Source organism: Medicago truncatula, chromosome 5 (genome assembly GCF_003473485.1).
Source record: "Medicago truncatula cultivar Jemalong A17 chromosome 5, MtrunA17r5.0-ANR, whole genome shotgun sequence".
In the NCBI taxonomy this organism is placed as follows: domain Eukaryota; kingdom Viridiplantae; phylum Streptophyta; class Magnoliopsida; order Fabales; family Fabaceae; genus Medicago; species Medicago truncatula.
The window spans coordinates 5,567,668-5,580,428 of record NC_053046.1 but is presented as its reverse complement, the minus strand read 5'-3'; the positions used below and the strand labels follow the sequence as shown (position 1 = coordinate 5,580,428).

General features: G+C 32.9%; 2 protein-coding genes across 3 annotated transcripts; one reads left to right on the top strand and one right to left on the bottom strand.

The window, feature by feature from the left end:
- LOC11419717 (39S ribosomal protein L47, mitochondrial) lies at nucleotides 1-4,981 on the top strand. Of its 2 annotated transcripts, none has more exons than XM_003611565.4 (4): nucleotides 1-194; nucleotides 3,935-4,092; nucleotides 4,235-4,392; nucleotides 4,628-4,770. In XM_003611565.4, exons 2-4 carry the CDS (start codon nucleotides 3,945-3,947, stop codon nucleotides 4,733-4,735), a joined length of 414 nt encoding a protein of 137 aa, XP_003611613.2. In that variant the 5' UTR covers nucleotides 1-194; nucleotides 3,935-3,944; the 3' UTR covers nucleotides 4,736-4,770. The 2 variants fall into 2 exon arrangements, with proteins under 2 accessions (XP_003611613.2, XP_024639235.1); XM_024783467.1 differs by having other exon boundaries at nucleotides 20-194; nucleotides 3,943-4,092; nucleotides 4,628-4,981.
- A 913-nt stretch (nucleotides 4,982-5,894) lies between these two features.
- LOC11433997 (queuosine salvage protein) lies at nucleotides 5,895-10,265 on the bottom strand. The gene is made up of 8 exons (XM_039834905.1): nucleotides 10,161-10,265; nucleotides 9,893-10,009; nucleotides 9,663-9,803; nucleotides 7,874-7,972; nucleotides 7,251-7,327; nucleotides 7,021-7,129; nucleotides 6,595-6,923; nucleotides 5,895-6,174 (listed from the first exon to the last, which is right to left on the bottom strand). The coding sequence occupies exons 1-8, from the start codon at nucleotides 10,186-10,188 to the stop codon at nucleotides 6,082-6,084; spliced, it is 993 nt and encodes a 330-aa protein (XP_039690839.1). The 5' UTR covers nucleotides 10,189-10,265; the 3' UTR covers nucleotides 5,895-6,081.
- Between the last annotated feature and the right edge of the window lie 2,496 nt (nucleotides 10,266-12,761).

Sequence of the window (12,761 nt, the reverse complement as noted above, 5' to 3'; positions counted from 1 at the left end):
TCCACCATCATCATTCACCAAGTTGAATTCGCTCAGCTCTTTTTCCATCAGAAACAAGCACTGAACTCAAATAGCCGGAGTTGCTCGTTGCCGCCGGCGATCACATCTCTCACGGCCACGCTTCCTCTCTCACTCACTCAAGTTTTCTCTCCTTCAATCTCATCCTTCATTTTCGTTTTCTTCTTTCTAATCAAGTAAGTTCTTCAATTTTTATTTTCGGTGATTTTTTTTCGCAAAGGCAATTTTCGTTGTTGAGTGAATGTGGATTTCTCTTTGTTTTGTTTATGTGCTGAAAAGCCTAGATTTTATGTATTGACTTAGGATGAATGAATTTTTGAACTTCATTTGTTGCCTTTTAGGTGTTTGATAATTGTCCTAAGTGGTGTTATGTGAATCTTTGCTTGAGTAGACTGAATTTTTTGCAATCTTGTGTGTCTGTGAAGAGAAAAAAAGATTTTTAAGATTTTTTTATTTAACGAAGCTCTAAATTAATTGCATTTGATTCACTTAACAATGGTTTCTGAATACGTTTGCTGCCACATCACATCAGTGGTATCTCTTCAATCTGACTAAAACCAACTGAATCGACACCTTTTGGTACGTATGAAACAATGTAGTGTAGACACCGACACCAGTAGTAATTAGGGAAGGTGGAAGTGATTAAGTGTAAGTAACTACGCGTGTCAATGTCATGGCGGTGTTGGATATCAACAAGATTATCTATCCAGCTATCTATCTTTAGATAATGTTTTACATATTTTTATGCATAAAATGTGAATCAAATGAAAATGAGGATTGTTCATTCACATTTCCATCCTTTATAATTTTGAAATAATTCATTTTTGATTATTTACTCTCTATTCTGTAGTTTTTAGTACAGTGACTAAGATCTAAATTATTAAGTTATAAACCAATACTAGTGTTTACTTTAAATATCAAATATCAAATTCATAAACTAATACTAGTGTTTGCTCTCTTTAAATATCAAATATCAAATTCATAAACTAACACAAGGCAGAACAGCACAGGACAAATTTTTTATGGCATTGAGTAATTTTTTGTTTTATACGATTTTTGGGGGACAATGCTATTTTGGTATTTTAGACAACTTGTACGTTGGACAAAAAGTTGTGTTGTGGTTTGGTGAGGGACAAAAATATGAATTTTTGTCCTGTCCCTTGCCTCCAGTTTGTCCTGTACCTGAATCAAACACTGGACAACTAGAGTTGTTTTGTTTTGTCCTTCATTTTTTAGCAAATCAAACGCACCCCTAGATATACTAATATTGCTATGTTGAGAAATTGGTGTGGGATTTGCATCTGAATTTGAACAAACAATGGTTACCACCGTACAAAGTCCGTTTATGAAGTGTAGCAGTTTGATGGAGTCTAAATGAAATAAAGGATCCCCATTTCTTGGTGTCTTTCTTTGTTATGTGGGTTTCTAGTATAATTGTATGTCTCTTTTTATCAAGTCGATTAGCAATTTAGTAAGACTTTGTATTGAAGATGTTGGCAAGAATCTCAATGGTGTTGAATAGGTGTCAAGTTGTGAGGCAATATGCAATTGAGTTTCTCTGTTGAAAAATAGAGCATCATTCTTGGATCTATTGAGTTTCTGTTGAATTTCTCGCTGCTTTATGTTATTAGTAACTGATTTGTGCACTTTTTAAGAGCAACGGAATAGTTAAACATAAGAAAATTGATGCATTTTTCAAATGGAAAGTTTCCGACCAAAGATGATTATATATGAGTTTTATGAATTTCAGTTATAATATTTTAATTAGTACTTTCCGCTCCTTTCAATATTTTGAGCAAAATCCACCATTGTTCTTTGGCTTCTAAATTTAAACAAGTTCATTTTTCTTTTAGAAAAAAGGAAGCTTATTAAGCAAAGCTAACATATTTAGAAACATACCTAGTTCTGACAACCTTCAAATTGAGTTGTTTTGACTGACGCGGCATCTATAGTTAGGTTGGCAGTTTGTGTTTTAAATTTGATATGCAAATACTTTGAAAGAAAGTATGTTGTTGTGGGCTGTGGCACTTTTATCTAATTTACATTCTATATAAGCAAAGCAAAATAGTGCCATCTAGTTAATAGACAATTTCTTATATCCAGAGGAGCAATTAATGTACATTATCATACATTATTTGTTGCTTTTGTATTTGTTTAAAGAATTGTAGAAAGGCATGATGACTTGTGATTGTTCTTAATCAGCCAAAATAAGTTTGTTAAGGATGCATCCATTGCTTTGATTTTTAAGAGATGACCATATTACTAATGAATATTCGAATATTTGCTGCAAATTAAATGATACTATCATTGAGTCATAACTTTTGGCCCCCAACTGCCAACCATGAATGTAATTGATCATTATCTGCAGATAACTAACTCATTTTGGTATGCTGCCTCACAATCAACTTCTGACTTTTCTGAATAGGCCGCTTTTTTTCTACTAGTGTTTTACTCCTTAGCTTTCTGTCCGTAGTAAATACCACTTGCTTCTTTTGCAGGACAGGATATATCAATTATTAGTTGCCATCTCAAGAAATAGGATTATGTATTGATATAATACTTAACTAGTTATAAAGTAATGAAACTTAGGTGATTGGTATCAAATTTTACTTTCTGTTTGCCTTTCTCAAGTTAGAGATTCATTTCTTCGTTAATTCTCATTTGTCATTTTAATTTAGCGGGCTGGCCCTAATTTACAAGTCCCTGTGAGCTTTTTGGCCTTCACTCATGTGTGCTAGAGCTGAGTGGGATGGATGACCAATACTAATTCTGTGACTATAAAACCCAACTCGATCCCTACACGTGTGGCTGTAAAAGAATATGAACAGTGGCCTCTGTCATTAGGGTTTTTGGTTCTAGAGTTGCACTTTTTCCAATTTTCATCGCACTCACCATCAGTGTCACATTCAAAATGATGCAATTTCTCAGTTGTTACTAGATCATATGCAATAATACATAACTAAAAAAGTTAATTCTGATGCATGAAAATATTTTATTTTATTTCAGTAACATTAGTATTGTTGGCATCAGGGGCAGATGCAAAATTAATCACATCGGAACGTTTCCGCGGTCGAATCCATTTTGAATTTGATAAATGCATTGCTTGTGAAGTATGTGTTCGTGTATGTCCTATAGATTTACCCGTTGTTGATTGGAAACTGGAAACTGATATTCGAAAGAAACGATTGCTAAATTACAGTATTGATTTCGGAATCTGTATTTTTTGTGGTAACTGTATTGAGTATTGCCCAACAAATTGTTTATCAATGACTGAAGAATATGAACTTTCAACTTATGATCGTCACGAATTGAACTATAATCAAATTGCTTTGGGCCGTTTACCAATGTCAGTAATTGATGATTATACAATTCGAACAATTCAAATAAAATAAAAAAAGAGAATTTTTTATAATAAAAAAATATTTTTATTCTTATAAAATAAATATAAAATAAAAAAGAAAATCAGAATAGTATAGCCACACATCCATTCCCCAAAGTTTCAAAAAATAAAAGTAAAACACAATTATATCAAAACACTTCTCTCTCACATGCGAAATAAATAAGTGCAACACATTTGTTATGATTTATTAGCTTTTGAAGTTGACTTTGCTCTTGTGGGTAGCAATAGCAATTGCAAGTGTTGAATGTGTATTTTCAGCTACAAAAGTTGTGAACAGTCAACTATGTTCTTTTAAAAATTAGCAATGTTGTTATTTTAACTCATTTTCAACAAATGGATACGAGACAATTTTCATTGTAATTGTATTGCATCAACCAATGTTATTTCTTATTTTTAATATAGTTTGCATTATTTTTTCTTTTAAATTTTAGCCACACATACCGAATGTCTTGATTGGCATAATGTTTCTCATTATCTGGCTTCTTCTTACATTGTATTCTAAATTAATCTGATTAGCATTGCAGTCATGTTTTTGGCGAGAGCATTTCGACAAACATTCTTTGCTGCTGCTGCTGCCAGATCAAAACATTATTCCACTACAGCTGGTGCTGTTAGAAACCCTCTTCCGGAGTTCTTTGAGGCAGACAGAGATAATGAGACACCAGTTGTCTATGGTATGTAATATGCACCTCTTCTTTTTATTAGAATAGGAATTAAAAATCTCACTGATTTTCATTATAGCCACACATTACCTGTAAAAAAAATTATGATTTTCCTTGTCACTTTGTTTTCTTATAGTTTTACTATTTTTGTTAGGTCGGAGTTGGAAGGCTTCTGAATTGCGTCTGAAATCTTGGGATGACCTTCATAAGTTGTGGTATGTGTTGTTAAAGGAAAAGAATATGTTGATGACTCAACGACAAATGCTTCAAGCTCAGAACTTGCGCTTTCCAAACCCAGAGCGCTTACCTAAGGTATTTCTTCACTTTTTACTCCTGATCTGCTTTACTCATGTTGTTTTTGTTACCCTTAGTTATGTGGACATTGGTATAGGAGGATATCACAGCAGTTATCAACTTTTGGTGAAGACCATTTGTTTTTAGAACATCCGAGAGAAATTGAATGTAGAATGTTACTCTTTGTATGGGTTGGGGGGAAACCATTCATGGTTATCAATGATTTTTGTTGATTTAATTTTTGTGAAATCAGGTGAGAAAGTCAATGTGCCGCATCAAGCATGTGCTTACTGAGAGAGCAATTGAAGAACCAGATGCCAGGAGGTCTGCCGAGATGAAGAAAATGATAAATGGTCTTTGATGACTTAAAAGGATATGTTATGTTTCATTGCATTTTTTTGTATGCTGTAAGAATACGACATCTACTTTCATGGATGTTAGAAGATTGCTGACCAAGCCAGTGTTAAAAAACGTGATTTATTTAAACTTTTGTATGTTTAGAATTATTACTTTGTTTTGTTTGCCCTTCGAGTCTATCTCAGCAGAAATGTAATCAAGAAGTTTTGGTTCCCAGCCAACAACAATAATGTTTTTACTACTAACATAACCATTGTGGTCAAATGAACCCCATATGCACAATGTTCACGAATCACAAGCATAATAATATTAACTTTGTGAGACTAAGAAATAAAGGTGGTTATTATTGATAATATACTCTCATTTGGAGCTTAAATGGGTAAACACCAAGCTGATAATTGTGGAGATTTAGAGTACTGTTATTTAATATACTCTCATTTGTCTTATATAAGCAAAAAAAAAACTAAAAAAGAAACTTAAACCATTGTATATATATCTTTATTTTGAAATAAAGAAATTCATGTCCATTTATCTCATGTTATCTGTTAAGTACTAATAAAGTCAATAATAAACGCCCGGGGGTGGGGTGGGGGGATAAATAGCAATTTTAGCATGCTATAGTTAAGCAATCTGGAGGCACATTTCTTTGCTGCAAAAATTTTTCTTATAAAAATCATGCGACAATTTTTTCAAGGGACAATTCAAACTTAAAACAAAATAACTTTGATAAAAACTTGAAATGTGTTTTTTCATACCAATATTTTTTTCCAAATTGATATTATAAACTGATATTCTCCCTGAAAAAAAATAAACTAGGATTTGTTGAAGAAAAAAAAAGGGGGGGGGGGGGGACAAAATCAATTATTAGGACTGCTTAAACAAACCAAACCGCTAGATCAAATTGAACCGAACCAAAAGCAAAAACAAATTTCCAAATTTTACCAAATTGATATTATAAACTGATATTCTCCCTAAAAAAAAAATAAACTAGGATTTGTTCAAAAAAAAAAAAGAGGGAAAAAAATCAATTATTAGGACTACTTAAACAAACCAAACCGCCATCTCAAATTGAACCGAACCAAAAGCTAAGGTACCACCTTTTGTAGAAATTTTTTCGACAGCATTCAAAAACTCAAAATTATCCCTGCTGATGCAAACTTGGCTGTCCCAAAAGTTATACTGCTATTCAATTTAATTTTGAAGGTTTTGTGTCTCATTTTCAAAATTACAAAAGCTAACACCAAAGGTATAGTTATTCACCTTATCTTAAATAGTTACCTTAAACCAGACAAAGTTTTCTTGTTCTAAAACTAAATTGCTGATAACTAGGTGCTACCATATATCATATGCTCAATAATATATTGAAAGTGTTCGGTGGTGCTTCAGAGATTCACACTGAATTCCAGTAGCCCAGAGCCAAAGATCCAGCTCTACACTTAGCACCTGAAATGACATAATACCATATTTAATCAGAAAGATGGTAAAACTGAGAAATGAAAAAAATAATAAGTGAAGTGAAGAGTGATGGCCACGATTTTTCAGTTTCAGGCAAGAGGGGCATAAAATGTATTAAGCAATGGCAGCAAAACTATGCAACTTTTCCTACTGATACATTACCAAACTCTAAAATATGTCACCACTTCATACAATTTTTACATGAATGATTAAATTTAACTTCAATAAAAAAAAAACTGGAAATGAATGTTCGAGGAAATGAGTCCTTGTATGAAAATTAAAAGGGAATCACCAGTCAATTGTCGTTTACTTTTTCTTTATCTAATAAAGTAGACTTCAAAAGAAGAACTCTATACATTGAACATGTGGAACAATGAGGAGGAGATACTATCAGGGAAAATAACTCACCGGTGTTCCAGATTTTACGCTTATCAGCTCCCTCATTTTCTCCACAGCATGTATAGAGCAAGCACGTAATTCAACTTCCTCCTCAGTCCCTGGACATATTTCTCCACTGGCCTCAATAGTACTGGCAAGTGTTGGACTGAACTTTAAAATGCCAAGCTGCTGAAGCACAGCTGGAACAATGTAGTCTGCCATTATGGTCAGAGAGCTGATGTCTTTAAACTCGCCGCATCCTTGGCCCCCGAATGCACCCCATAAATCTGCTGCAAATATCTGAGCTCTTTTATATAAAAATACTTGACGGCCTTTGTACACTGAATGGTCTCTAAAGCCTAGAACATTTCATAGCAAGGGTCAGTGAAACAAATTGGTCATAATTTATTTCAGAACTTAATCAATGAAAGACAAGAAAAGAAGAAAATGTTCTACCAGGAAAATGACGTGCAACAAGGGCAACAAGATTCATAGCTGATTTTCCACTCTGCTCAACAAGATTAGATGCTTTTCCGTCAAAATTCCTTTCCAGTTCAATTCCAACCTAGCAATAGAAGTGAACGGTATTAGATATATGACTATGACATTTTAAGATCATAGTTACATTTACAAAATTGCATATAACTGTGGCTAAAGGTAATTTCAGCAGCAATGATTTGTTTTACCTCATGAAGTAACCTAACACGTTCATCTTCCAAAGGAAGGGGTCTAGGCCAATTCAAAAGCTCACGAAGTTGTGGACCTAACATTATGAATTGAATTTGTCAGTGTGTTATGGGAAAAGTATTTCTTTATTGAAAGCAAGCAAATCCACCATAAGGCCTAATGTAAACAGAGATTCCAACACATCCTTTTGAAAATACTGCCACTTGAAGAAAAAGATTAGATATCGTACTCTCAGATGAGCAATTATGAATTGACTGTGGTTCCTGCTCAAGCACTTAAAGGCAATCAAATTTGTACTAAGCAAAACTATTGTGTTTAAACTGAGCATACTATGAATGAAGATTTTGCAGTGTGCTGTTCACACTTCACAGTCCTGAGACCTGATTACCTGCCACTAAGTAGTATGTAACTGTATGTATCATTACTTGCTCTAACAACCTCTGCATTTAACTACATACCCTTGAATAATCTTACCAAACTGTAGTCTCAAATATCAGTTGATAACAAAATCATGAACTGAATTGAAGGTGAAGTTCGACGCATTCAATCGTCAGTTCCAAACCAATCTATGCATGAAGTTGTAAGTTTGCATAAAGGAAATGCAAGGTCCAAGCAGAATTACCAGTATACTTTTGCAGACGGTCAGCATCGAATGCAGACTTGTCGTTTTGAAGAGCTGCCTTTAGCCCAGATGCCAAATTATCATAATTCAAATCCTTATCTGTTGTGAAACAAAAACAAAGAGTGGTCATTGAAAAGAATAGAAAGAATGCCAAGGTTAATAGCCAGAGGGAAAAAGATATGCTAAAATCCTATGACTATGAGATATTTTACCAATCCTATTCCATGTATTTGTCAACTAGAATGCCTACTAAATAACTGACCTGCTAATCATCCTAATATACAGCCAATAACACCCTAACGCACCACACCCAACAACAACAATCAAAATCTTTTCCCATTATGTTTATTTAGGCTACTATGTGGATCAGACGAAACCATCATATTCAAACTCCAACTCGATACCAAAATACAGTAGTTCTATATGATTATTTCTCATCAGCAAATGAAAGAAAATAAGGAATCAAACAGAGAGAAGCATTTGTCTCAAGGTAAAACTTAAGCACAATTTCTTACCTCCAGTTGACTCTGTTCTGTACTAGACATACAGAACTGTCAAAAACTACCAAAAGGTGCATTGTAAAAAACTGTTTTATTGTACCCATTTAATAAAATAACTGTTTTTCGTGTCTAGCAAAGTAAGAGCAGTGTATAAGCAATTGTATGCAAGAATTTGACACTTAATCTGAATGTTTGTTCAATGCCTTAATTTAGTACAAAAAGTTGAGTTTTACTATGGTTTTTATTGAAATATACCATACAAAAGTGTAGATATATAATAATGATCGTTGATTAAAAATGCTAGCATGATGGAATGTTTGAAAGCGGCAGCATTTGTCAATAAAGGAAGCCATTCCAACAACTGGTCACACAATATTGATGAAGCAATACATAGGAACCAAAATGTTGTTGACAAAATGTCCAAATTAAATGCTTTTGAAAAATAACATCACAGATATGGAAATCCAAATTTGTAACCTCTTGAATATTCACAGACCATTTTCATATTCACATTATGTTCCAACAACACGTTCTCCAGGTATATTAACTGAATCACATTAATACCAAAAAAGTTCTTGCAAGGGCTAGTTTGAATTGGCTTATTTGAACTTATCTACAAACATAAACACGTGTGAGATTATGTCGGAGAGCTTAAGGAAAGAACTTAAGACATATCATCCATAAACAACTTTCAACTTATTTTCACAACGTTTTTGGGACAACTTGTGAAAATAACCTTTAGCTTATATGAAAATAATTTATTTTATCTTTTGTTATAGAAATAGCTTATATAAAATAAAATCATTTACATACAAGTGTTTTTGCTGTAAGCGCTTAATTAAACTGTTTATCCAAGCATAGCTATACTAGAATTTAAACACCAAACTCTTGTAATGAGAAAAGACATCTCCTTTTTTCTAGTTATAGGTACACTCCAATCCAATGAACTCATTGCATAATAACAAGGCAAATGCAGCCACAATATGCAGATAAATTCAAATAAATTTCAGAAAAGTGACAACTACGATAAATATGCAAAAAAACAGGGGACCATCAACACCCTACATTACAATTAAAAGAAATACGAGTATAAACTAAGTATCACAAACACATCTGATAGAAGATGTGTTACGCATGCCGGTGTTGTCCGCGTCCAACACTGGCACGAACATATGATTACATTCAATTGATTAATTTATTTACAAAATTTTACGTGTGTCGTGTCAAGTGTTCGTATGAGACTAGTTGAAAAATATGAAGAAAAATAAAAAAAAATACTACATACGTACCAGGCCAGAAGCAAAAGTTCAAAGCATCCAAAACAAACAAGTACTGAACAGTGAGAGGACCATTATCAAAATAATGAATCCCTTCAAAATCCCATTCAACTTTCGGAATAGAATCAATGGTGCTCACTACTTTCTCAATCCCTGAAAAAAAAAAACACATAATCACAAAGCATAAACGCAACGCATTTGAATATGAGAAAGATACAGCGTTAGTCGAACGAAGAATGAACCTGAGGAGTCAACAACGACATGAGAGGAGTGGCTAGCGACCCAAGCAGAGGTTGATCTTACGTCGTCCATGGAGTTTTCACAATGCTGCTGCGCCGTTTCAATGTGATGAATGAACCCTAAAAATTAACCGAAGCTTTATGGAAAATAAAACTAGATAAAATAAAACGGTAGCGTTTTGTTCTCAGTTTCGCGGGTTTTCATGCTGAACGTGAGGGGGGTAGATAGAGGTGACATTGGCTCGTTTTGGGACAAGAGTAGGACACTGACCTTGAAACAGAGTACTTACTTTTTCCATAAATCGGGGATGCTTATGGGCCACGAAATACCTAATTTTAGGCCTGCCGAGGATAATAAAGTTCACTTATTATCCACGACCATACCCAATGTGATCACGTGATGAATGTGGGTGGGTGTCTTTGACCCATGCTGACTTGCCTTTCAAACTCAAATTTCAAAGTTTCAAACTATACTGCCCAATGGCTACGTGATCTGTGGGATTTCTCGGAATTTTTTGAAAAAGATATAAACACTCTTTTTTTTTAACGCATTCTCTTACGCTTACTTTCATATTGAATCAATTTTTTTTCCAATGTATGGTACTCCCGTGCATTTTGGACGACATTTGTGACAAGTAAACACAACAACACGTGATCAATTATAGAGTACCACATGTTACCATTTACATAAAAAAATAACTAAAACAAATATTTGTTATGAAAGAGAGAAAAAAATCACAATTGACACCACGATATCACACAAGTGTTGTTCATAAGTTTCATCCATTCAGAAAGTAAAGGTTAGAGAAAGTGTTTATAACACTTCTCTTTGAAAAATATTACAGGTCATTGGTATATGAATGATGAGTTAATATGACCTAAAAGAGTGGAGTATGACAGTGTTATAAAATAAAATTGAAAATACAACTTTGTCTTAAAACTAGATTGGGACGAGAGAGGGAACCCCAAACCTAATTCATGTTTTAATTGAGTCCATCTCGTGTCCCTTATTTTTGTTCTCGTTTATTTTATTTATGGCTTAATACATGCTTTAGTTCTTTAATTTATTTTTAAATTTTATTTTGGTCCCTTAACTTTAAACTGTCTCAATTTGGTCCCATAATTTTACCTCTGTTTACCTAAGTGGTCCCTTCTGTTAAAAAAACAAACAGAAGGGACCACTTAGGTAAACAGAGGTAAAGTTATGGGACCAAATTGAGACGGTTTAAAGTTAAGGGACCAAAATGAAATTCAAAAATAAGTTAATATACCTTCCAATAATTTATTTTTTTTACATTTGACTCATTAGAAGAAAAAAAAGTGTTATAGTATAATATATCATCCGATTTTGGGAGAAAGAAGTAGTGGTAATTTGAAGTTCGATTAATAGGTAGGAAAGTCTGATCAATAATTATTCTACTCAATAATTAAATTTAGATTCTTGTTATATAGATTTTGGAATATATTTATTTTGTATATGTTAATTTCATTATTATTGTTATTATTATTATTATTATTATTATTTATTATTATTAATGTTAAATTTTGTTTTTAATTGAAATTATTTTGATTTAGATTAAAATTATAGGTATAGATACATGCTTAATACATGCTTTGGTCCCTCAACTTATTTTTGAATTTCATTTTGATCCCTTAACTTTAAACCGTCTCAATTTGGTCCCATAACTTTACCTCCGTTTACCTAAGTGGTCCCTTCGGTTAGTTTTTTTTAACATAAGGGACCACTTAGGTAAACGGAGGTAAAATTATGGAACCAAATTGAAACGGTTTAAAGTTAAGGGACCAAAATGAAATTCAAAAATAAATTGAGGGACCAAAGCATGTATTAAACCTTTATTTATTGAGTCAAACCCGATCCCTTTCGTACAATATCGGGTCGGGTTTTGTTTGTCATTCCTAGGGGTGTTTGGATTGAGTAGCATGCTTAACTAATTACATAAATTTTTTATCACCACTTTTGTTCTTTGCGTTTGAGTCAATTCATATGTATCATTTTAATTTTTTTCATGTTATGTTTAGAATATTATAAGAATACCTTTCAAATAATTTAGAAATTTTGCAACAAAACATAATTTAAATATGAACTTTTATGTTTTCGGAATTTAAAAATTATATTTAATTCAAGTTTCGTTAGAAAATTCTATTTTTTTTGGTAGATAATTTTATAATATTATAAACATTTTTGCAAAAATTCATTAAAAAATCTAAAATATACAAATGCTTTGACTTAAAAACATTAATCAAATGTGTGGACGACTGGACGGAAAACCTTTGGGGTAAAAAATTGAAGATTTTTTTTATTGAAACTGAAACGAAAAAGTTAGAATGTTTAACCACTTTTTATTGGGGTAGTGGTCATTTTGTTTCTTGTAATTGTAATAACTAATCACAATAGTTTATCAATGTATCCTAATTTTAAAATAATACATTATGTTAATCAAAACAATCTCTTAAATTGGTTTTTCAATATATTACTTATTTAATATCATGAACTATTTTGATTAATGAAATGCAATTACTATTTTAAAATTTCGATAACATTGTGTTATTCGCTCGTCAAATTGACCATCACCCTTTTTTATCACTCCTCCACCAAACCGTTTTAATAATTTATTTATTTTTACAAATTTCTACGTGGTATAAGAAAATGGTTTGGGTTTCAAAAAAAGAGCACATTGCGAAAAACTATGCATTTGTGATCTGATCGCCATTCCAATCCACCATATCGCTCCAATGATTCTTCTCTCTTTTCCAAACTCCTCGTTCAATCTCCTCCTCCGCCGCCACCACCAACTTTCTGCCACTCTTTTCCATCCTCCGTCGCTCCGCATCTTCATTCTCACACCTCGCC